This window comes from Tasmannia lanceolata, unplaced genomic scaffold (assembly GCF_043159265.1).
Source record: "Tasmannia lanceolata isolate RefF3 unplaced genomic scaffold, GAP_Taslan_0.1 ptg000018l, whole genome shotgun sequence".
Taxonomy (NCBI): domain Eukaryota; kingdom Viridiplantae; phylum Streptophyta; class Magnoliopsida; order Canellales; family Winteraceae; genus Tasmannia; species Tasmannia lanceolata.
The window spans coordinates 57,602,517-57,624,285 of record NW_027518695.1 but is presented as its reverse complement, the minus strand read 5'-3'; the positions used below and the strand labels follow the sequence as shown (position 1 = coordinate 57,624,285).

At 38.8% G+C, this 21,769-nt stretch overlaps 1 protein-coding gene across 7 annotated transcripts; it reads right to left on the bottom strand.

Moving 5' to 3' along the window:
* Positions 1–396: 396 nt before the first annotated feature.
* Positions 397–21,293, bottom strand: LOC143849884 (uncharacterized). 7 transcript variants are annotated; one of them, XR_013235892.1, is made up of 9 exons: positions 18,092–18,594; positions 16,952–17,984; positions 16,747–16,823; positions 10,580–11,115; positions 7,620–7,712; positions 6,978–7,020; positions 6,679–6,880; positions 6,113–6,172; positions 397–554 (listed from the first exon to the last, which is right to left on the bottom strand). XR_013235892.1 is itself a non-coding variant. In XM_077359170.1 (5 exons), the coding sequence occupies exons 1-4, from the start codon at positions 20,621–20,623 to the stop codon at positions 7,006–7,008; spliced, it is 705 nt and encodes a 234-aa protein (XP_077215285.1). In that variant the 5' UTR covers positions 20,624–21,293; the 3' UTR covers positions 6,310–6,880; positions 6,978–7,005. The 7 variants fall into 7 exon arrangements, 1 of the variants encoding a protein (XP_077215285.1); XR_013235893.1 differs by having other exon boundaries at positions 16,961–17,984; XR_013235891.1 differs by having other exon boundaries at positions 16,747–17,984.
* Positions 21,294–21,769: the final 476 nt, after the last annotated feature.

The following is a 21,769-nucleotide window of genomic DNA, read 5'->3' as shown; positions in this document are numbered from 1 at the left end:
TACAAAGGTTAACCCTCATCAATCTATTCAAGAAAATGAGAAGACAAAGAAATAGATAGAGAACTTGAGATAATTGAACATATAGACACGATCAATTTTTTTTCTTTTTTTTGGTAGGTAAGCTGGGATTGAACCACCGACCTCAAAGTCAGAGAACAAAGCCTTACCCAGTGAGCTAGAGGCCCAACCCCTCTTTTTATATATTAGATTCTAATAATAGACACAATCATGTCAAGGTAGGGATAGTAAACTTACCACATGACTTTATAATGGACACAAAAACTGCAATTAACAATAATTATTAAAGAATAATAGAAAATAAACAGGAATTTTCGGATACTATTTTTCCTAGCCCAAACAACTACCTACTTTTGCACGGCATCTCTTAAAGCCTCTTCTTCCTGTAAACTCCACCTCTTATTTTTTCTCCTATATCTCGTCCCACCTCGCTTATTCAACGGAGATATTGCGTTGTTCTTTGGGCTAGGCAAACAAATTTCCCTCGAACGATTTGGTGAATTTTTTGACGAGGACTCAATCGAATCTTCATCCCACTGCATGGAGAAAAAACTACCAACTCGATTAACAAAAAATGTGTGACATAAGTCCATAACTTGAGATTTCAAATGTGCAAAAGTTGGAATAGAACAAATGTGTTAAACATCAACCAGTGTTATTTTATCCTGATGATGAATAGGAAGAGAAATCAAGAACATTATATTATGGCTTTTCATATAATGATATCTCATTGACACATCAATTTCAAGTTTTCAACAAGTATTATGTAATCTTTCTCACGTGGTTCTTCTCAACCTATTTACTATGGTGTGACTCTAAGCCACGTCATAGAAAAATAAAAATAAAAAATACACTGGCACCCCATTATTTTCCCCTCACTCTCCCACTTCCAATTTGTCATCTTAGTGTTTGTGTGTGGGGAACACTAGCATCATGGGAAAAAAAGTTCTCTTCCAATGGGAGAATAACATTGAGCAAAGCTCGGCTAATCCACAAATTTACTATATATTTTTATATCATTCAAGATACATGGAGTGGTATCATCAAGAATGAAAAGTTTACAACCGACTTTTTATGGTAAGGAGAGTGCAAACAGAAGCAGCAAGGCATCAAAACAACATATTCCTTAGAAACAAAATATAGTAGAGATAAAGGGGGAGAAAGGAGGATTGTGAAAAAGAAGAACCCGACATTTCTGAAAATGACAGCCTTGTCAGATATTTTGTATGAGTTCGATTATGATGAATATCCAAATGAGGAGATGCACCAACCAAAATTCTACAAGGATTTGATGTCTACAAGAATGATGGGGAGGATCTAGGTTTCTTTATAAGCTACAAGAAAAAGGAGGAACACCGTCGTAACTAAATACTAATCATAAAACAAAGCCTATATGGCAGCACATGTGTACATCAATTGTTTGATAAAATGCACAACAGAGGCTTGGTTATTACTGTGATATTGCTAATGCTCACATGAATCTTGATCCAGCTGAAAAGGCAGTACCACTGTTTGAGGAAACTCCTAAGCAAAAAAGTATTCATCTTAGATATAAAAGTCATAAAAATCAAGACCGCATCTACTTTTTTTTTTTTTTTGAACAAGTGAAATATATTAATAAAGCAAAACAAAAATAGCAACACCAAGAAGGCCAAAGGAAACTCACATGGGCCTCGGCTACGAAACCGACATAATGAACAAGGGAATCTGCACATCATTCCCTTTCACTATTTGACTTTACGGAAGAATTTCTTCAGTACATCTCTCCAAGCTCGAAGTCGAATTCTCTCTAATAGAGAGGGATTGATGCAATGCAAAATCTACGCCAAGACTGGATCAAAGGACGATGGATGAAAAGGAAAGGTAAGTCCATGGTAGTGATCTGTTGAGGAAGTGGCCACTACCTTGGAGTGTTGTTAAGCATAAGTTCCAAGCTTAACTGATCTTATGGAGTACACCTAAGGTTTTTTTATGGATTGAATCAGCTGCAGAGACGTGATTTGGTCCAATATTGAGGTTTTTGAGAGAGTGCTTGAAGTTCGGGGCTAGAAAGATGACTGAAAAAGAGAAAGAAATCAGGAACAAGGTAAAGACAAAATATCAAATGAGAACAATTAAAAACTAGGATTAAGGAGAATGGAGCAGGTGGCTGGTTCTATTCAAGATGCATATTCCCAAACTACTTCTCAAGAAGCAAATGTAAAAATCTGCTAAAAAATCGAGTATAGAAAGGACAGAGAAATGATAGTACAAATTAGGACATCAGATTCACAAGGCAAAATCAAAGAGAACGTGGAGATTAGTGAGTAGCTACAGATAAGGAATTGATCAATATGGAACCCCTGTCTTAGTAAAAGAGGCAGGCCTTCCAACTTTTTTGAAATCTGTCATACACGGGTTGTAAGCCATATCTTTTGAAAGCTTCTCTCTTCCTTTAATGCTTACCCCTACTCATTACTGTGGTTCGAATCAGTGTTTCAAAATGCGGATGTGGGTCAAAACACGTCCGAAGAAAATCCCAGTCAACTCGGAACAACATAGTCATGACCAGGGAGAGTCAAAGGAGTTTTTATTGACTTTGTAATGAAAATTGTGGAACGCGGCCAGGGGAGAAGGGAGTTGACTCAGGGGAGTCCATGATGACGTGGGGGAGTTTTGAAACTATGGTTCGAATACCACTCCCGCAACTTCACAATTTTGTGTTCGTTTCTCTCATGTTACCTATCAGTTTAGAGAAGCCAGGTAGCAGATCAAAAAGAACAGAGGCAGCATTGTCACCATGTCAATGAAAAATGAGGAACCGAAGAGAATAATGAAATAAAAATGGTAGAGATGAAATGAAGACTTCTGAAGCACTGCTTGAATAAAGAATTACATGGATATAAATGGAGATGGAAATTTTGAAGGAATGGGCTAGAAGAAAATGAGGAATCGCATTTGGCCTGAAAACTAAACTCATAGGACCAGGCACCTACCTATTTGAGGTAGCCAAAGAAAAATCCGAAACACACACCTCTCGAATTGGTGGACCCATGGGAGGTGTACTGGACAGCCTCTACCCTTGGCACCCAGCAAGCTTAGCTAGTACTAAGTCATTCCATTACACGGTTGGGTAGTTGAGACCTTTACTGATCCATTTCGGTCAAGTGAGAGAGATCGACAAGGACTCCATTGAGGGTTGTAGATTGGACAGCCCGAGAGTGTTGATCCAAATGCGAGAATGGCAATCCTTGCACTATGAGGTGAAAATGAGGGTCGGTGAGCAATGGTTTCCAGTGATGGTGAGAAATGAAGACTAAGGGCCAGCATAGCCAAGTCTACCCCGATAAAAAATCTGTTTGCATGGTCACTGCTGCAGGCAAGAATGATCGAGGGTATCTCTTGCGATGACGATGATGCGGTTTGAGCAATCCATAGCAGATCTCAACCATTACGCCCAAAAGCTTGAACTAATGGGGAAGGCCAGGGATTCCTTAAAGAGGAGCATTACACAATACCCCCACGCCCAGAGTCCAAAGTACTCGGTGGCACACTGCCAAGCGGGTCACTACCACATGGCTCTCTGTGAAGGGCATGCTGCCACAGATTCACTGCATCGTGTTCACTACCAGAATCACATGTACCGTCGATGTGGTTTTGCTCTTACACCAATTGTAAATATCTTAACCACTATACCCAAAAGCCCAGACTGATGGGGAAGGCCGGGGATTCCTTACAGAGGAACATTACTGTAGAGGAGGAAGATGAGGTCGTGGCAGCCTATGTTTATTCAAATTTTGAATCTATGGAGAATATGAACACATCGCTCAAGATAGGTAATCCGTCGGTTGCAAAATGTCCAGCACCTTGTTGGGTTTTTTGGTTCACGAAGTAGTCTCCAACATAGAACATCGATACATCCAACAGCTGGAAGGTCTAAGGATTCCTTAAAGAACATTATAGTAGAGGAGGAAGATGACGTCGTGGCGGCCTAGGCTTATTCAAATTTTGAATACAGTGGAGAATGAATCCATCGCTCAAGATAGGACCTTGTTGGGTTTTTTGGTTCCCCCTCCACCGTAAACACCAATACATCCAACGGTGTTGGAGGCTGGAAAGTATAGGGGTTCCTTAAAGAGGAATATTACACTAGAGGAGGAAGACGTTGTCATGGCGGTTGTTGGGTTTCCATCGCTCAAGATAGGTAATCCGCCGGTTGCAAAATGTTCAGCACATTGTTGGGTTTTTTTTATTCACCAAGTGGTCTCCACTGTAGAACACTCATACATCCAACAACTGGAAAGTCTAATGCGAACAAAGCAAATAGGGTTTCCTATGCGTTCTACTCTCAAGATGATCTACACCGTAGATCTGTGATCAATCATATAGCCGGAAGGTCAAAAACATGTAATGTTATTAGGGTTTGGAGAGAGGTGCCAAATCAAGTAAAAGGTTATAGGTGCTTTGTAGATCGACGCCTCTCTCCTTTGGTCAGAAGCAATGATGATCGCCATCATCTTGCTGTGGGTGATAAAAATCTAGGCTTTGACCATTCTACAGACGAATGGACATTAAAAGCGAAAGAATGTGATATCTTGCCGGAAACTGACTCGTTGACTCAGCCCAGTTCTGGAATGAGCCCCGATCGACCCTAGAATACCGGTGTGGCAACCCTGATGTTCACCGGGTCAAATTGATTCTCCATTGTTTGCCTTCCACCTCTCGAACAATGCCATTTGGCTGACCCATCTCCCTTTTGGCAGACCCTTCCTAGATGGTGCAGTCGACGGCTGTAGCACCCGCGATGGTGTGTCAATGTCAATGTCCTCGCATACTAAGTTGCATCGATTTTTTATTTACCTTTTGCTTATTTCAGGTTTCGTTCAACTATGAACTAATACATTTCACTCCAGGTCTCGAATTTCAACTTTGCTTTGGGTTCAACTTGAGTTCACCGTTTCCTTCTCCACTTGTTGTTTCCTTATTTATCACACTCTGGATTCCCAAACCATGTTTGATCGCAAGATGAATGGCATGGGTCCCAACTTTGGCCGTTTTAGGCAGTGTTTCAAAACACGGATGTGGTCAAAACACGGTTGAAGAAAATCCTAGTCGACTCGGCACGACCCGGTCGAGTACTCAATTGGCGCGGCTGAGTAGTTTTTTATCATGTAAAAAAGAGTTGGAGCTTCAAAAAATTAGTAATTTAATAGATAAAGGAATTTACAGATATACAGCACTTAATAGCTTTATAGGAATTTGCATGTATAAGATATTTAGTAGCTATAAAGAAATTATATTTTATAATATACTAGTGGGCCAACCTGTGCGATGCACGGGACAGCAAAAAAAGTGTGATTTAAAACCTTCTTAAAAAAATACAATCATAACAAAATATGCAATTTGGAAATGTGAGAAAATAGTGAATACAGTTCTTACATTTGAGTAGGTTCTATGAGATTTATTTGTCCCTATAGTGAGTATAACTCCAATCCCAAAGGCTGGAAATAATATTGATGCAGCTTGATCTATTATCATGCTGATTTTCTACAAGAACTGGTTAAAAAAGATTGATGATTACAAATTTATTTCTCACAAAGGCCTCTTCCCAAAGATTGGGATTTGACCATGACGGGCCGACTTAACTAAGAGGGATTCCTGAGCATACCCTACACAATGATATTGATAATATCGGTATTCAAACAAATCTCTTCCACCCATGGACATGTTATGTTTTTTTTTTTTTTTGGAATGGTATCATGGACATGTTATGTTGACAGCTTACCAACTACATAAGCTTACTAATTTGATCTCCTACAACAATCAGTGAATTATTTACCCAGTGAATTATTTACCCAGGTTATCCTCGTTCTACTATTCAGTTGTGTTGAGTTATATATTTTATCAGTACTGCTCTTAAACAAACAAAGTGACTGACATAGTAGGAAATAATCATTAACTTTCACAGTTTATACATAAGTAAATATTGCATCTGTGGTATTTTTTTTTTGTCTATGTTGATGTGATTAGCAATAGAAACTACATATGAAATGAAAGTCTGTATTTGCCCCGTTTTTAAATTCACAAACTAAAGAGAAATGAACTACACCCTCACTTGAAGCCTTAGTCTCATTTATTCCCATTTTGCTAGCCACCTCAACCACCTCTTACCTCCCTGCCAAATAAGGAATTCAATAAATTTCATTTAAAATGAAAAAAATACACATATAGAAATGGAAGAAGAAGCTTAAATCCAGAGATGTATGGAGATGAAGGACAGGCAAATTTAAACCTCAGAAATACATAGCAACATATACTTGAGGATTTGGTGATTTGCAAATCAGGTTTGTTGTCTCAAATTGAAACAATGGAGAAAATGTGATGTTTAACATGACAAAATAACCCAGAAATGTAAATGGAACATTTAGTCCATAAGTTTCCAATGCTAATTTTTCAACACAATTTCATTCTCAAACAATCAACTGTAGTATTGTGTGTTATCTGTACCTTCTCACCCATGGCGTAACTGAAAGTAACTTGAATATGGTATTGATTTAGCCACATATCTATGTGGTTTTTCACACGCAAAAAAATTAAAGCCATAGATGGATTGTTCTTTTAGGCATTCAATGAACATGGAAAAACATTTACATGTGAAAAGGAATACCAAGGAGACTCAACTTATGAGAAGTTCCCGATGTGCAGGGTAGGTATTTGGTTGATATCTTCATCATCCATCCACTCAATTGACCCATCTAGTTGCAACTCCCGGCTTACATTTTTTGTCTCTCTTGCATAAATTTTTCAGGTACCACGCTTCATGCACTATACGCTGCATTGATCGATCTCAGCAAACATTAATGGGTAAGATCTTTGGTGTGACCTATAAAACATCAACAGTTAAACAAAATTGATGTGCTACTAATCACAAATTATAATAAGGCCAATCCGAAAATCACTCCTAAGTCATAACTACTTACTTGAATATGGTCTTGCTCATGTGTCTAATCATTTCAGCATCACCTTTCAATGGGAATCGACGAAAATAGTATTAGTTCTGTCCCACTTAAAAAGAAAGAGAAGAACCCCAAACAAAATGAAACATGTGTTTTTCCCACCAGGCAGCCAACAAAAACTGAATCAAATAATCAACATATCTGTAATTCAAGGTAATCGCTACTATTAAAATTAATAAATCAAGCAATCGAAACATTGCTACATACAAATGTCAGGTAAAGAAATATCAACATATATGTGTGTAAATATTACAGCTAGAGGAAATATGAAGAAGATCACTAACTTAGAGGAAATAAAATCTCTTCTACAATAAAAAATAATTTCATGGTAATAAAGATTAGCATGACTGATATATAGTGAACAATCTTGACTGTATGGTAGTCACTTTGCATACAAAATTGGATTTCATTCAGATAGCAAGGACTTTATATAGAAGGAAATAAAGAACAACTTAAAGGGGCTTATTTAACCAATGAAATGGAATTATGGAAATAAAACCCCTAAAGGAATAAGAAAAAGACAAAAAAGAGAAAAGATCCCAATGAAGAGAGGGATTAAACCAAATGCAGATGTGTAGATATAAAGACCAAGATTGAGATTCAAACCTTTTTTGCAATAACCCTAATCTCATATGCAATCATATACACTGGTTCCATTGCCCAAGCAAATTTCCAATTCGCAAGTCCAGAATAAACGCACTGTAATTCCACCATTAGAATACAGAATTGGTCAAATAGAATTCCAATTTCAATTTCATTGCATCCAGTGAAAAGAATTCCAATTTCGTCAACCATTTCCATGATCCCTAAAATATCCTACGTCTCCTTATTTACTCTCAGTTTCCTTAATGATTTCATTGCATCCAGTGAAACCATAAATATCCCACGTCTCCCCGTTTTACTCTCATAGCAACCTTCCAAATGAATATGTAAAATCCTTAATTTATAAATATTTACTCTCAGTTTCCTTAATTTATAAATATGTAAAATCCTTAATTTATAAATTCCTTTTATAAATATATTTAAAACTATTAAATCAAAAGGATCCCTTTTTAATTTTATAAATTTTAAAGTTTATATATAAAATTTTAAAACTTGGGTTTAAATAATATTATAATACTTTTTTTAAGATTTTTTTTTTAAATAGGGATTCGCTAGCCACTTTCGCCGAATGTACTTTTCGGCTTGTCGCCCATCCTTTGCTGCAGAAGTACGATTTGGGCAAAGGTGGCTAGCAATAGATAAAAGCAATTTATAATAATCATGCGGGTACTAAGTTTTAAATGAAAAATTAATGACAAAAGGAAGCAAAGTAGAAAAATTACCAAAAAAAATACCAATAGAATGTATTAAAATATGACAATTACCAAAAAACATACAAAGAAAATTAAAAAAATATGACAATTACGGAAAAAAAAAACCAAAAAAAACTTTTGTACTTTTTGCCAGGTTTAGATTGATGTGCCTTATATTGGGAAAAAGAACATGATATGAGGGGATAAGAACGAATTTCTTTCCTTGTCATTTTCCAAGATATTGTTATTTTAATTTAATTTGCTTTTACTCTCTCGTCTTCTTCACTTGCAGAAAACGATATCAGAGACCCGTAGTGCAGCGGCGCTTGGATATCAAAGATTATTAGAATTTCTCCAAATTAAATGAGGCGATAAAGAGATATTTTCAAGCACTCGAACACTCTAACAAAGAGGGATTCAACCACAAAGGGGTTAGTGATTATTTAATTTTTTTCGTCTAAAAAATTTAGGTTTTTGTTACAAACCCAAATCTGTTCTCAACACAAAAAACCCAATTTTCAGGATAAATTTCTTCATTCTTTTGAAAAATGCTACTTAAATGTTTTTTTACCAAATAAAAAGGAGGAGGGGGCTCTCGTACCTTAAACGGAAAGCAAGTCGGAGGGAGAGTTGGAGAACCGTTAGAATAGGATTAGCGTTTTAAGTTATAAAACGTTTCTGAAAAGCCACACCCTTTTTGAAAAATTTTAAAAAAATGTGACGTTGTCGAATAGCCACAATGGTTTGGGTTTTTTGCGTTAAAAAAAAAAAGAGGGTTAAAAAAAAGGAAAAGATGTGGTTTGCAGAGGGGTGCCACGTGGCACAACCACAGCGTACCACATTCAGCTTTATATATAAGTATATATTTAATATTTAAAGGAAATTTTACATTTATAAGGTTTTAAATAACCTTAGGAGCCACACAAAGTCCATTAAATATTCATGCAAAATATATGCGCTAATGATTAATGTTTTTTTTTTGGGTTGGGGGTCGTGGGTGTAAATACTCCTGTCTTGGGTCTCACATGACACATGTGTGGTCCCCTTGAGTTAGTGTACATGGTCATAGCCCAATGCCTCAGGAATATCCCATTTGTAAGATAACTCCATACAAAATATCAATGACGTAGCTTTTCATGGAAAGTTCCTAAAGACACCTTATTGATCAAGATTCTAGGATCATTCAATCACGTGGGACGAACTTCAATGGGTTGGATCAAAGTTACCCATCATATCAACAAATCAGATGGCATACATGTGAGATGAATGGGGACTAGAGCCACCTTTCTTTCTTTTTCTTTTTATGTGCATGTATTTAAATCACATCATAGTATTGTTTATAAGTGCAAGGTATTTATTATTAATATATAAATTTACAGTTATAAGGCTTAAATAACATATTATATATCTAATACGCAAAGATTAAAATAGCCTAAAGGCTTTGTTAGAAACTTACCGACTTCTCCAAAAGCTTACGCTGTTGGAGAAGGGCAGTATTTAATCTTTTATACTTTAACACTCCCCCTCAAGTGTGGTCCACTTGGCAAACACGTGGCACATGTGGTCCCACCTTGGGCCGACCATTGCATGTGGATTTTTTTTCTTTTGACCTCGGGGAGGTTTGAACTCGAGACTTTTGGCTCTGATACCATGTTAGAAACTTACCGAATTCTCCAAAAGCTTAAGCTGTTGGAGAAGGGCAGTTATGCTTTGACAAGCTTAATAGAGAGAGATTTACATTTATATGGTTTTGAATCTTTTGAATGGGTAAGGACCTAACGGAGATAGACTTACATTTTTAGAATTTTAAACAGCATAGATGATTAATAGAGAGAGATTTACATTTCTAGGGTTTTAAATATCCTAGGGGCTGGATAGAGAGATTTACAAAACAGCCTAGATTTTCATTTATTTTATTTACATTTGGTATTAAAAATAGGAATTGTTCATGGCAACCCCAACGTTCTACTTATAATTGGTATAGAGATGGATATAGATAGATAAATGGCTTCAAAGTTTCTAAATGGCATGGGGAGATGGGCATGGAAACCCATGTTTTCCCCTTATGTATACTGTCCATTATAGATGAAGGCCGGAGAAGAAGGCCATATTCCAACAAAAAAATTTATGATCAGCAGGAATATAAATTTCAAGTCCCTTGTATATTTAAATGACATTTACAAAACAGCATTATCTACTCGATATGCTTATAAACAATGTAAACAGAAAAGAAATGAAGAATAACACAACAAAGGACAATTCAATCATTACCTCATAAGTATGGGCAGTCCTATTCCGAACCATAAATCCAGGCCACGATGCTCCATCCTGTCTGTCATTCTGGTTTACCGTATTAGTTTCCCCGACATGAGTAGCTTCAACACCCTTATCAATAGAAGAATTACACAAATCTACATCTACCAGATTATGATTGTCTTCAGGACCTTCCTGATTTATTTGTTCAATTGGCATATTTACTAATATTCTTTCAGCCATTTTCAGAGAATCTGGGGGAGGATCTTTCACAACTGTTTGCAGATTTATACAGCTGGATTTAAGGTCCTCTCGTACTTTATTTACATTGGGTGTAGACAGGCCATCATATTTATTCCCTATTACACAGCTACCCAGATTCACAACGTGAGAAGTGCCTACTTCTTTTGGCATTGCAATCTCTCTTTCCTCAGTAGAATTTATGTCTTGAATGGGTACATCTTTCTCTCTAGGCTTCTCTCTTTCCTCTGCAGAAGTTATTTCTTTAATGGGTACATCTTTCTCTCTAGGCTGTGAAGTCCCTTTACATTTATCTGGGCAATGTATGTCAAAAGAAAACTTTCTCAGATTGATTGTGGAATTCAGAAAGATAAAATAACAAACAAGGATAGTATATTAGCACCAAAACAATGAAACAAAACATGAAGAATATAAAATTACCGTAGTCACACGCATAAGTTACAATCATGCAATTGCTTAACTTTTTATTTCAAAATGAAGACTGATAAGAAAACTTGTCAGGACAAAAACATAACAAAAACAGAGAACTGTTGTGTCCCTAGACGGTCCCACTTAGGGTAGAATAAATTAATTTATACTTTAAATAGCTTGTGGAATTCTCTGCCTAGTTGTTTGGTATGGATAGGAGTCTTAGAGATAAGAGTTATCTATATTTTCTTGGAAAGAAGTCCTAGAGGAAGTGGTCAATTAGGTTCTCTATTTATAAATAACATCCAAGCAGTCTTTTTCGAATTAATGAATAATTCCAAACTCAAAACTGTGTTTCTGTGCATAGAACCTTTGTTAAAGTATAAAAGATAAATAACACCTCTCTCCAACAACTTAAGCTTTTGGAGAAGTTGGTAAGTTATCATGGTATCAGAGCCATTGATATGTCACTAACCACAAAACAAGCACTTCCGCTCTCTGGCGGACAGCGATTTTGCCGTCCGCCCAGCCACCAACTCTCCCGGTGCTTCTACTGCCCTTTTTTCCCAACATCTGCACAGCCTCTGGTTTCTCCTCTCTCTCTAGACTTATAAACACAAACATATTTCACCATCTCTTATCTGTTCAATCTCGCCGTTGTCACCCGCTCAAGTATCACAGCAATCTCCTCCCCGATTTGCTGCCTCTAGTTTGAAGAAGAAATAAAAGATGGGTTCTTACTCTTCCTTTTATTTCATTAAAAAAAAGAAAGGCATGAAAGTCAAGCTATGCATGTCATGAGTCATGATGATTGCAATGTAATCAAAAGCACGGCCTATGGTTTCAACTGCCCAGATATTTGTATTCCCAACTTCAGTGATGTTATGGGCCATGGATTCTTTGGTTCCCATATCCCATTTCATTCCAACACTCTTTCCTTTTGTCCTTTGCAAACTACTCACCCCTAGGTTAATGTTTCTATGCTAAGAAGTTCTTTTGCAATAACCCTCTTATAGCTGGTCCTCTACTCGGGTTGCTCATGGAGAAACCCCCTGATCCAGGCATCCCCCAAGCTGTGAAAGAACTTGAAGCAGAATATGGTTTCGACGACCTTCTTTTTGCTCATAACTCTCCTGAAAAAAGTTTTTCTGAACATTCAGACCCAGGTAAGGACTCCCCTCTGGGATTTGGAGATGCTATCCAAGCAGGCCATGGATACTGGCCAGATGAGGATCTTTCATTTCTAGATAATGATCTCGAAAAAAATCTGAGGGCCCAAGCCCTTCAAGCCCCCCTCTGGATATCAGATAGAGAAAAGGATATCTATAAAAACATAGCAGCTCTCAGAGAAGGAAGATACGAGGAAGAAGAAGTTACACAAGGTTTCGACCCCACCACACATTTCAAAAGAGGCACAAGGGTCCATAAAATTTTTGATAAACCAGAGGTGCATCGCCTAGAAACATAGGTAATCAAAGCCATGGCAAAGAGAAGAAGAAGGAGAAAAATCCTAAAAATCAGAGAACAAAGCTGCTTGAAGAAGTGGACTACCATGCCGATTTCGCCCCACCCTCAGCCCCCAAGCTGAACCAGTATATATTTCCTGAAGAGGCCAACCATGGGCGGGAAACGAAGGAAGAGGAAGGAGAAGGAAAATTTGCTATTTGTGGAAATATTCCCCAAATCCTCCGGCACAGTCCATTAAAGGAAAGCCTAGAGCCTAGGCCTAGATCCGATGGATAATGCTAACCATCTCTTGAACCCCACGCCCAAACAGAACCGCTAATTTCAAATTTTGAAAGTCAAGGCTTGGAAAGCACTGTGGAGGGCCCAAACGAGACCAGAGAAATTCTGAACGCTTCACAAAAGGCAGTGGCTGAATCGGATTTCCCCCACCTCCCTGCGTTGGGAAGAGTTATTGGGACAGCATCAATCAGGAGTGACTCCTCTAGGCGAAGACCTTATTTTCTGGCTCTGAGAGATCATCTAGCCAGAAAATGGAAGTGGAAAGGGGATGTACAGCTCATCGCCATGAGTAATGGGTTCTTCCTATTCAAATTTACAAACTCAGAAGACTGCTCTCAAGTGCTGGAAACCCTGGCCCACAACTATGGTGGTAGACCTCTTATTCTAAGAAAATGGTCCAAAGATGTTTTGGTGGAAAAGGCAAACCTGAAGCATATCCCAATCTGGATTAAATTGCCAAATCTTCATCTAAAATTCTGCACGAACAGAATCCTTAGCAAAATTGCTAACGGATTCGGAAAACCCCTCTACATGGACAGCCAAACAGCTGAATCTTCGCGATTGAGCTTTGCTCGTATTTGTGTGGAAAATTGAAGCTGGCACAAACCTCCCAAACACCATCCAAATTGGAATTTCCTCTGAAATTACTTTTGAACCTGTCAAATATGATTGGAAACCCAATTCATGCCACAAATGCAATACTTTTAGTCATTCGGCAAAGGTATGCCCCCTCGGTACTGAAAGAACTATCCCAATTGTTACCTCAAAGCAGGAGTGGAGGCCCAAACAGACAAAGAAAGGCAGAAATTTGGAAAACCAAGTTCAAAAAATTACAGACACAGGGGAAAACTTTCAAGTAAGAAAAAGAAAATCCACTGAAGTGGAAAGACCCTCAAAATCAGTTCAGCATCCCAGTATTAAAACTCACAACCACTTCAATGTGTTACAAACTCTGAATGAAGATGAAGAGGCAAAAGATCAGAAAGAAGAAGAGGAGCAAAGGCCGTCGGAAGAAGAAAGTGAAGCACTCTCAGACCATGAACCCCCCTCAGCATTTGCTAATCTGAGAAAAGATTGGTCCCCTGGCTTAGCCCTATCCATCAGAAATGTCCAGGAAAGTAGAACTGAGATCCAAACGAAAGGCCATACCTCGGTTGAACAGAAATTAAGCACGGATCATTGGAAGCCGAAGGAAATTATCAGGATCATCGCAGGAAATGGCTCAGATCAATCTCCTGGGAATTGTGCGCCAGTTGAAACAATAACTGATCCGAAGTTTAAAGGGGCGAGCTCAAGTACCAGTTGTACAGACTCTTCAGGAGCCCAAATCACCTTGAATCTCACAAATCAATGAATATTATAGGGTCTTGGAACATCAGAGGATTGTGCTCCAAAACAAAGAGGGATGAAATCAGAGATTTGATCAGAAAGCATAAATTGCCCAGTTGCTGCATCATGGAAACGAAAGCTAGAGCCCATAAGCTTAGAGAATTTGTCAATGACATTCAAGAGGACTGGAACTATTGGGAAAATTATCAGAACGTTATCAAGGGTAGAGTTTGGATTCTTTGGGATCCGGGTAGAGTAAATTACAAATGAAGATGGAAACTAGCCAGTTCTTACATGCTGAAGTTCACATGATACAATTGAATAAGAGCTTTACTCAAACGGCTGTGTACGGCCACAACTACAACATTGATTGAAGAATTCTGTGGAGAGACCTGGAGCAAATTGTAAGTACAATTAGCCAACTTTGGATTCTCATAGGAGACTTTAATGCAATAAGGTACCATAGCGAAAGAAAGGGAGGAGCAATGCCGAAAATCGAAGATATGGATGAATTCAACGAATGCATCCAAAACTGCAATCTAAATGATCTTCGATCGATTGGAAATCCTTATTCCTGGAATCATCGAGCTCTAACCAGAAAAAAAATGTTTGCTAAGCTAGATCGGGCTCTGATAAATGGTGCATGGCTAACCCAATACTCATTATCCTATGCGGAATATTTAAACCCAGGAATTTCTTATCATAGCCCAATTATTGTCAAGCTGCGAGACTTCAAAAGTTTAGGGCCTAAGCCCTTCAAGTTCCTAAATACCTTGTTGCAAGACCTATCTCTGTTCCCAGTTGTGGAGAAAGCATGGAGAATTGAGGTAAACGGCAACCCCATGTTCAGGTTAACTCAAAAGATGAAGGAAGTAAAGAAGCATATAACCATATGGAATAGGGAAATGTTTGGTCGAATCGACATCACTTCTCCTATTATCAAAAAAGAGCTTGAGGAAATCCAGACGAAGATAGTTGCTAATCCAAATTGTAACAGCCTGAAAGACAAAGAGACAAACCTCATAAATGAATTCTTAAAAGTAAGGATCCTGGAAGAAAATATAGCGAGGCAGAAATCAACAGTCAGCTGGTTGCAGTTGGGAGACTCCAACACAAAAAATTTCCACTCGGCAATAAAATCCAGATTAAGTTCCAATCAGACCATCGCGATGAAAATGGAGGAAGGAGCTCTCACTACAGAGCCATAGGAAATTGAAAACATCCTTATTGATTATTTTCGGGGCCTGCTGAATGCAAACAAGAGGAGCGTAAAGGATCCCCCAGAACCTCTTCACAAGTTGACCGCAGATGAAGCTGATCATCTAACTCGTCCTGTATCCACAGAGGAAATAGAGGAAGCAATTCTAAAAGCAGATGGTGAAAAGACCCCTCGGCCAGATGGCTTCAATGCAAGTTTTTTCAAGCATTTCTGGTACCTTACTAAACATGACTTTGTTGCAGCAATCAAAAAAATTTCAAAAGTGGAAAATTGCTGGCTGAGGTGAATTTGACCTTCTTCACTTTGATCCCAAAAGGCCCAGACTCCACCTCCCCCTCCAAATTCAAGCATATTTCATTATGCAATGTAATTTATAAAACCATTACAAAAATATTAGCTTCGAGGTTAAAAACGGGTGATTGGTAAGCTGGTGAGTGCTCCGCAATCAGCTTCCATTAGAGGGAGACAAATTCAGGAAAATATCTTGCTGACCCATGATTTATTACACAATTTTCATAGGCCCAACCATAAACCTGCAATGTGTTTAAAAGTTGATCTGGCGAAAGCATTTGACAATGTCAACCGACAAACCATTGCAGGTTTCATGCTTAGGCAAGGTTTTAACCAGACCTGGGTAAATTGGATCACGGAGTGCATCTCAAAGCCCTCTTTTGCCATCATGATTAATGGCTCTCTGCGTGGTTACTTCACCTCCTCCAATGGAATAAGGCAAGGGGACCCGCTCTCTCCGTTGCTATTCACCTTAGTCATGGAGATCCTAACTCTGCTCCTGGAGAAAGCTAGACAAAATCACACCTTTTCTACTCCTTTCGTTCAGGGCGAACTCACAGTATCTCACTTGATGTTCGTGGACGATCTGATGATCTTCTCGAATGCAACCAGGACAGCAGCAAAGGGGCTGTTGGAATGTCTGACAGATTTTACTGATATAACTGGTCTTGAAGCTAACAAATCTAAATGTGAAGTGTTCTTTGCAGGAACAAGCAGTCGAAAAAAGGAGCAAATCAGTAGGACCTTGGGTATGCAAGAAGGCACGCTGCCAATTAAGTACCTGGGGTTACCTCTTTTCACTTCGAGAATGAAGAAGGATGATTGTCAGCTGCTGATTGGAAAAATCAGAAAGAGAATTCAATCCTGGGCTAGCAAATCCCTATCTCAGGCAGGTAGAGTGGAGCTGGTGAAATCGGTTTTAAGCACTTACCAGTTATACTAGTCTGCTGCTTTCAATGTGCCTTCTGGAATCTTGGAAAGCATTGAGAAGATTTTCGGAGACTTCATCTGGGGGGACAGAAGAGAAGAAAAAAATTCACACAATAGCATGGAGCGACATTTGCAAGCCTAAATGAGAGGGAGGCCTTGGTCTAGGAAGGCTGGCAGAGGTAAAGAAGAGCATGCAGATTAAGAACCTTTGGCACCTCATTAGCATAAAGAATTCTCTTTGGACGGCCTGGTTCCACGCAAAATATGTAAAGCACAAAAACATTTGGACCATCCCGGTTCCAGCAAAGCCATCGTGGGGAGTGCGAAGCATCCTCAAATCCAGAGATATAGCAAAACAGCATGTTTGTTATCTTGTGGGGGACGAAAGCAGCATCGAATTATGGAATCAGTCGTGGCACCCGAAGGGGGTGCTGACTACACTCATTTCTAAAAGAAGTACCTACTCCTCCCTTGCTACAATGAAAATGAGGGACAATGTCACAAGCCAAGGAGTATGGAACCCTGTTTTGTTTAAGGAGTCCCTGAAGGAAGAAAAAATAATTCTGGGTCAAATTCTGAGGAGTGGAAGCCAAGAGAACCTGCCAATATGGAAACTGGAACCAAGCGGAAAATTTACAGTCAAATCAGCTTGGGAAGAAATCAGAAAGCATCATGGGAAGCCTGAATGGTGCAAAACAATTTGGTGCAAAGGGTTCAGCCACAGTCAAGCCATTGTTACTTGGAAGGCTATCCAGGGAAGGCTGAATACGAAAGAAAGGCTCGCTCATCTGGGCATCCGTATCGACACAACCTGTAATCTATGTGGAGCAGCTGCTGAAAGCACCGATCACTTGTTTTTCAAATGTGGGTACTCGGCCTGGATATGAAGGTCGATTCTATGGCGAATAGGATCAAGAAGAAAACCAAAAAATTCAATTCTGGAGGAAGAAAATTGGATTAGAGAATCCGTTAAAGGAAGAGGGCAGAGGGCCACGGCTCTAAAATTGGGTTTCCAATCTACCATATACTGTTTGAGAGAGAGAAACCAGCGAATCTTCGAAAATAAGTCCAGCCATAAAGCTCTGATCCTCAAGGAAATCATCAGCGACATCCGTGTTCGCATTAAAGGCCTCCCTCTTCAAGATAACCCGACTGAAACAAATTTCCAAGCTGCTACACACTTTGAACATAAATTCCTCCCATCATTAGATACTGAAAGGTACTGCACATGGGAGAAACCTGAGAAAGAAGAGGTCAAATTAGACAGTGATGCATCTCTGGAGGAGGAAGGAACCAGCATTGGCGGATTACTTCGAAATGACAGAGGAATGGTCATGATGGTATACTCAGAAATCGTGGAATGCGATGAAAGCGTTGATATCAACATGCTCGAGCTTCGAAAGCGTTGATATCAACATGCTCGAGCTTCAATCTATTCTTCATGGCCTCAGGACGGCAGTGGCTATAGGAATTAAGCGAATTTGGATTGAAGTGGACTCTTTGCCGACGGTTCAAATCATAGAGAGAAAGGCCTGTACGCCATGGAAGGCAACCCAAATTATACATTAGATCAGATCCTGCCAAATTGTACATTAGATCAGATCCTGTCTGCTTCGATTTTCGGTATGGAGAATCTCGCATATATGGTGAGAAGGAAATGCGCCTGCAGACTCTCTCTCAAAGAGGCTTTGCCCTTGCAAGGGGGCATACATTCCCCCACTGCTGCTATCTCAAAAACGTTTAGATCAGATAAACTCTGATAGAGATGGTCAAAAATATGTTAGGCTTAAGGACTAAACTTGGGTGGAACCTGCTTGTATTGTGTTTTCTTTTTTGTTGGCCGATGTTGGCTCCTTCTCCAATTGTATTCTTTTTTCCTTCTATTTAATGAATTCTAAACGGGGTCCGCCTAACCCCAGCTTGCCCATAAAAAAAAAGGTTTTGATATTACCACCCTTTGCTTCTATTTTTTCCCAAAGTGTCTTCCCTTTCCTTTTTTTAAGCCCATTGTTTTCTTATGCCCATCTCATCTTACAACCCCAAATTTGATATTTGCACCCCATCCCAAATTCGATAACACTCCTCATATTTGATATGTGCACATTTTTTTCTTGCCTTTTTCAAAGTTTCGTCTTGTTGTTGCCGTCAATACATTAGTCGTTTGTTGTTCCTCATCTCATTTCTCCTTTCTTCCAAATCTTTAATTTTCAAATCTCCATTTCTTATTTCAGTCGAGGTACCTCTTCAAGGTCCGTGCTTGAAATTGATCTTGATCGCTCTACTCAATTGAGGGGCCTCGATTCCTTGAGGTTCATGCCTGCGAGGGTAGTTTTAAATTCCATGGGGATCGGTATTCGACCCATGATGTCTTGCCCATCAAGCCTTTGGTCCATTGTGACAAATTTCCAGAAGGATTGGTATTCAAAACCGGCCTAAACACTCTCCCATTCTGGCTTGAGTCCAATTTCGTTCTTTGAGGCTCTGTGTGGCTCATCTTTCATGCGACACGTTCTTCAACAACAGGCAGCAATTCTATGTTCAACAATATCAACAACAGGCGGACATCAATCATAGCAGTGTGCATCAAAAAAATTTACATTTCGTTTTGGGGATATCTATTGTAATCAAACATATATTGATTTTCAATCCATAAACGTTTGAGGAGGCATATTAGAGAATAAAATCAGATTAAGATCAAATCTCCTCATATTTGATCTGATTGGGCTATATTGAGTAGTTGTGTTAGATTAGGAAAGTGAATTAGATTAGGTTTATCTCTTTCCCTTCTTATCATGATCTCTTTCTATATTTATCCCTACGGGTGTTTTATATAAACACACATTAGGGCTCTTTGTAAAGCAACTAAGAAATCCAAGAATAATAGAAATTTCTCTAAATTTAACATGGTATCAGAGCCAAAGGTCTCGAGTTCAAACCTCCCGGAGAGTAAAAATCCACATGCGATGGTCGGCCCAAAGTGGGACCACATGTGAGTTTGCCAAGTGGGCCACACGTGCGAGGGAGTGTTAAAGTATAAAAGATAAATAACGCCTTTCTCCAACAGCTTTAGCTTTTGAAGAAGTTGGTAAGTTAACAACCTTCACTCGAAGTGGGTCCAGAAGCCTGATCTTCCCACTAAGAAGATCAATTATGTTGCGAACTGATTCAAGTTCGTAACCGATTAATGTTATGGTGTATATGCTTTAGTTACAAAGTAGTTATTAGATAGTTATTTACGTCAAGGTTGTGGGTGTTAGTTTTTATTATGTGTCATGGTAGTGGGAAAATGAGTTGATGATTTGGCATTCTTTTCCTGCTAGTATTTTAAGTTCTTATATTTCAATGAAAATGTAGAGAATTTGCAACCAAAGCAGAAGCTTATTTTCAGGAGAGTTATGGTTCCTCTCGAATTGAACCATTAGGAGGTCCGGTTGCCTCGAATCAACCTCTCTCCCCCTCTCTTTTTTTGTCTTTTCCTTTGCTTATTTGTGTTACGGCCTTACGACCAATTAAGCACGTAACAGTAAGAATATCCAACCAGCACAGAATGACAATTAAACAAGATGATTTAGCAAAAGCAATTTCAAGTTAGAAAACAGTAATTGTTTTTGTAATTGAACTAATTCATATTGAATTTTATTGTTTAAACAGATTTAAAAGGTTATTATAGTTCCCAAAAAGCTTTTGGAAGCCAATTAAAGAAGAAAAGACAAGCTGATTTTGTGCAATTATTGAAACATGATATTGCCAGTATCAGTATCCTTGAGAAAAAGCAATTCCAGTTCAGAAAACTAAAATTAAACATCAGACAACCAACCTATCTGTGCTGGTTCAAGCACAGTTTCCTTCTCCATCTCAATAGGGGGATCCAATTCCATGCCATAGACACCATCCCCTAACTCAATTCAACTAACATTTCCATCCAAAATCCAAGCATTTTCCTCCTTAGTACAAACCATTTCCGCTGCAAATTCCAAAAAAGAAGGACCCAATTCTTCCACAGCCTCCTCCAAAAAAACCCAAACACATTCCAAAGCATCCTTTCGCGTATCCTTCATCAAAAAATTATCACGAACACTCTCATTCCCAATCGCCTCTATTATCTCATCCCTCGATTCCCTCAACCATTCCGAACCCAAATCAAAACCCTCCATCTCAGAAACCCTAATTTTCCAAATTCTCTCAACAGATTTAACACAATTCTCCCGAAAAAACTTGGCTGCGCATTCCACTGCCAACGCACAGTATGCAGCCTTCATCGATTCCGAAACCCTAATTCCGATTCCACGGTCGATCCATTCAATTGATTCCAAGGAATCGAGAATTTTCTCTGTGATTGAACATTTCAAAAGTGATGTACAGATTCTTCTCAAGAGTATTGTTTTCTTTAGACGGAGATCTTGTCTGCAAGTGGGGAGAATTGAGATGAGTCTGTTGAGTACCCCAGTCTTCGATTGGTTGGCAAAGGAGGAATTCGAGAATCCATGAGCCTTTGTGGATGTCCATTAGGGTTTGTAGAGATGAAACCCTAACATGGAGTATTGAGGATTTTTAGGGTTTTGATGTTGGAACAGAGAGGGGGGGTTTAAGAAGCGCGAAGAGGGGTGAAAATCTCCCGCCTGTTTGTTTCGATGGAGCCTCAAATTGCACGTGTGAGAAAAGGCACAAGGGCAAGTGATCCAAACCGTTCATCTTATGGGGTATTGGGTGATCATCCCTAGATATGGTCCCGTACCAAGAAAAACATTTTTAACTGAAATTTTTTCATGGGAAATTTTTTCTTTCAATGATTTAGAAGGAAATTAGATGATTATGGTTAATTTAGAGGGATATTAAGGTCCCTCTAACTGAAAATTGAATAGGGTTGGTTTATTTTATCATTTTTACACGTGTACAAAAGTAGGAAATTTTAGAAATATTTTTCCTTTCCAAACTTCTTCCAAAAAACTTCTTTGAATCTAATGAGGACCTTGTTTGGATTGCAGGAATCAAGGTTGGAATTGGCACCCCATTCCTATTCTGCC

Coding starts and splice junctions, on each gene's coding strand:
- LOC143849884 (XM_077359170.1), bottom strand. CDS start 20,623: ATGGAATTGGATCCCCCTATTGAGATGGAGAAGGAAACTGTGCTTGAA. Junction 11,116..20,562: donor GCTTGAACCAGCACAGATAG/GTTGGTTGTCTG, acceptor TACATTGCCCAG/ATAAATGTAAAGGGACTTCA. Junction 7,713..10,579: donor GGACTGCCCATACTTATGAG/GTAATGATTGAA, acceptor GTGGAATTACAG/TGCGTTTATTCTGGACTTGC.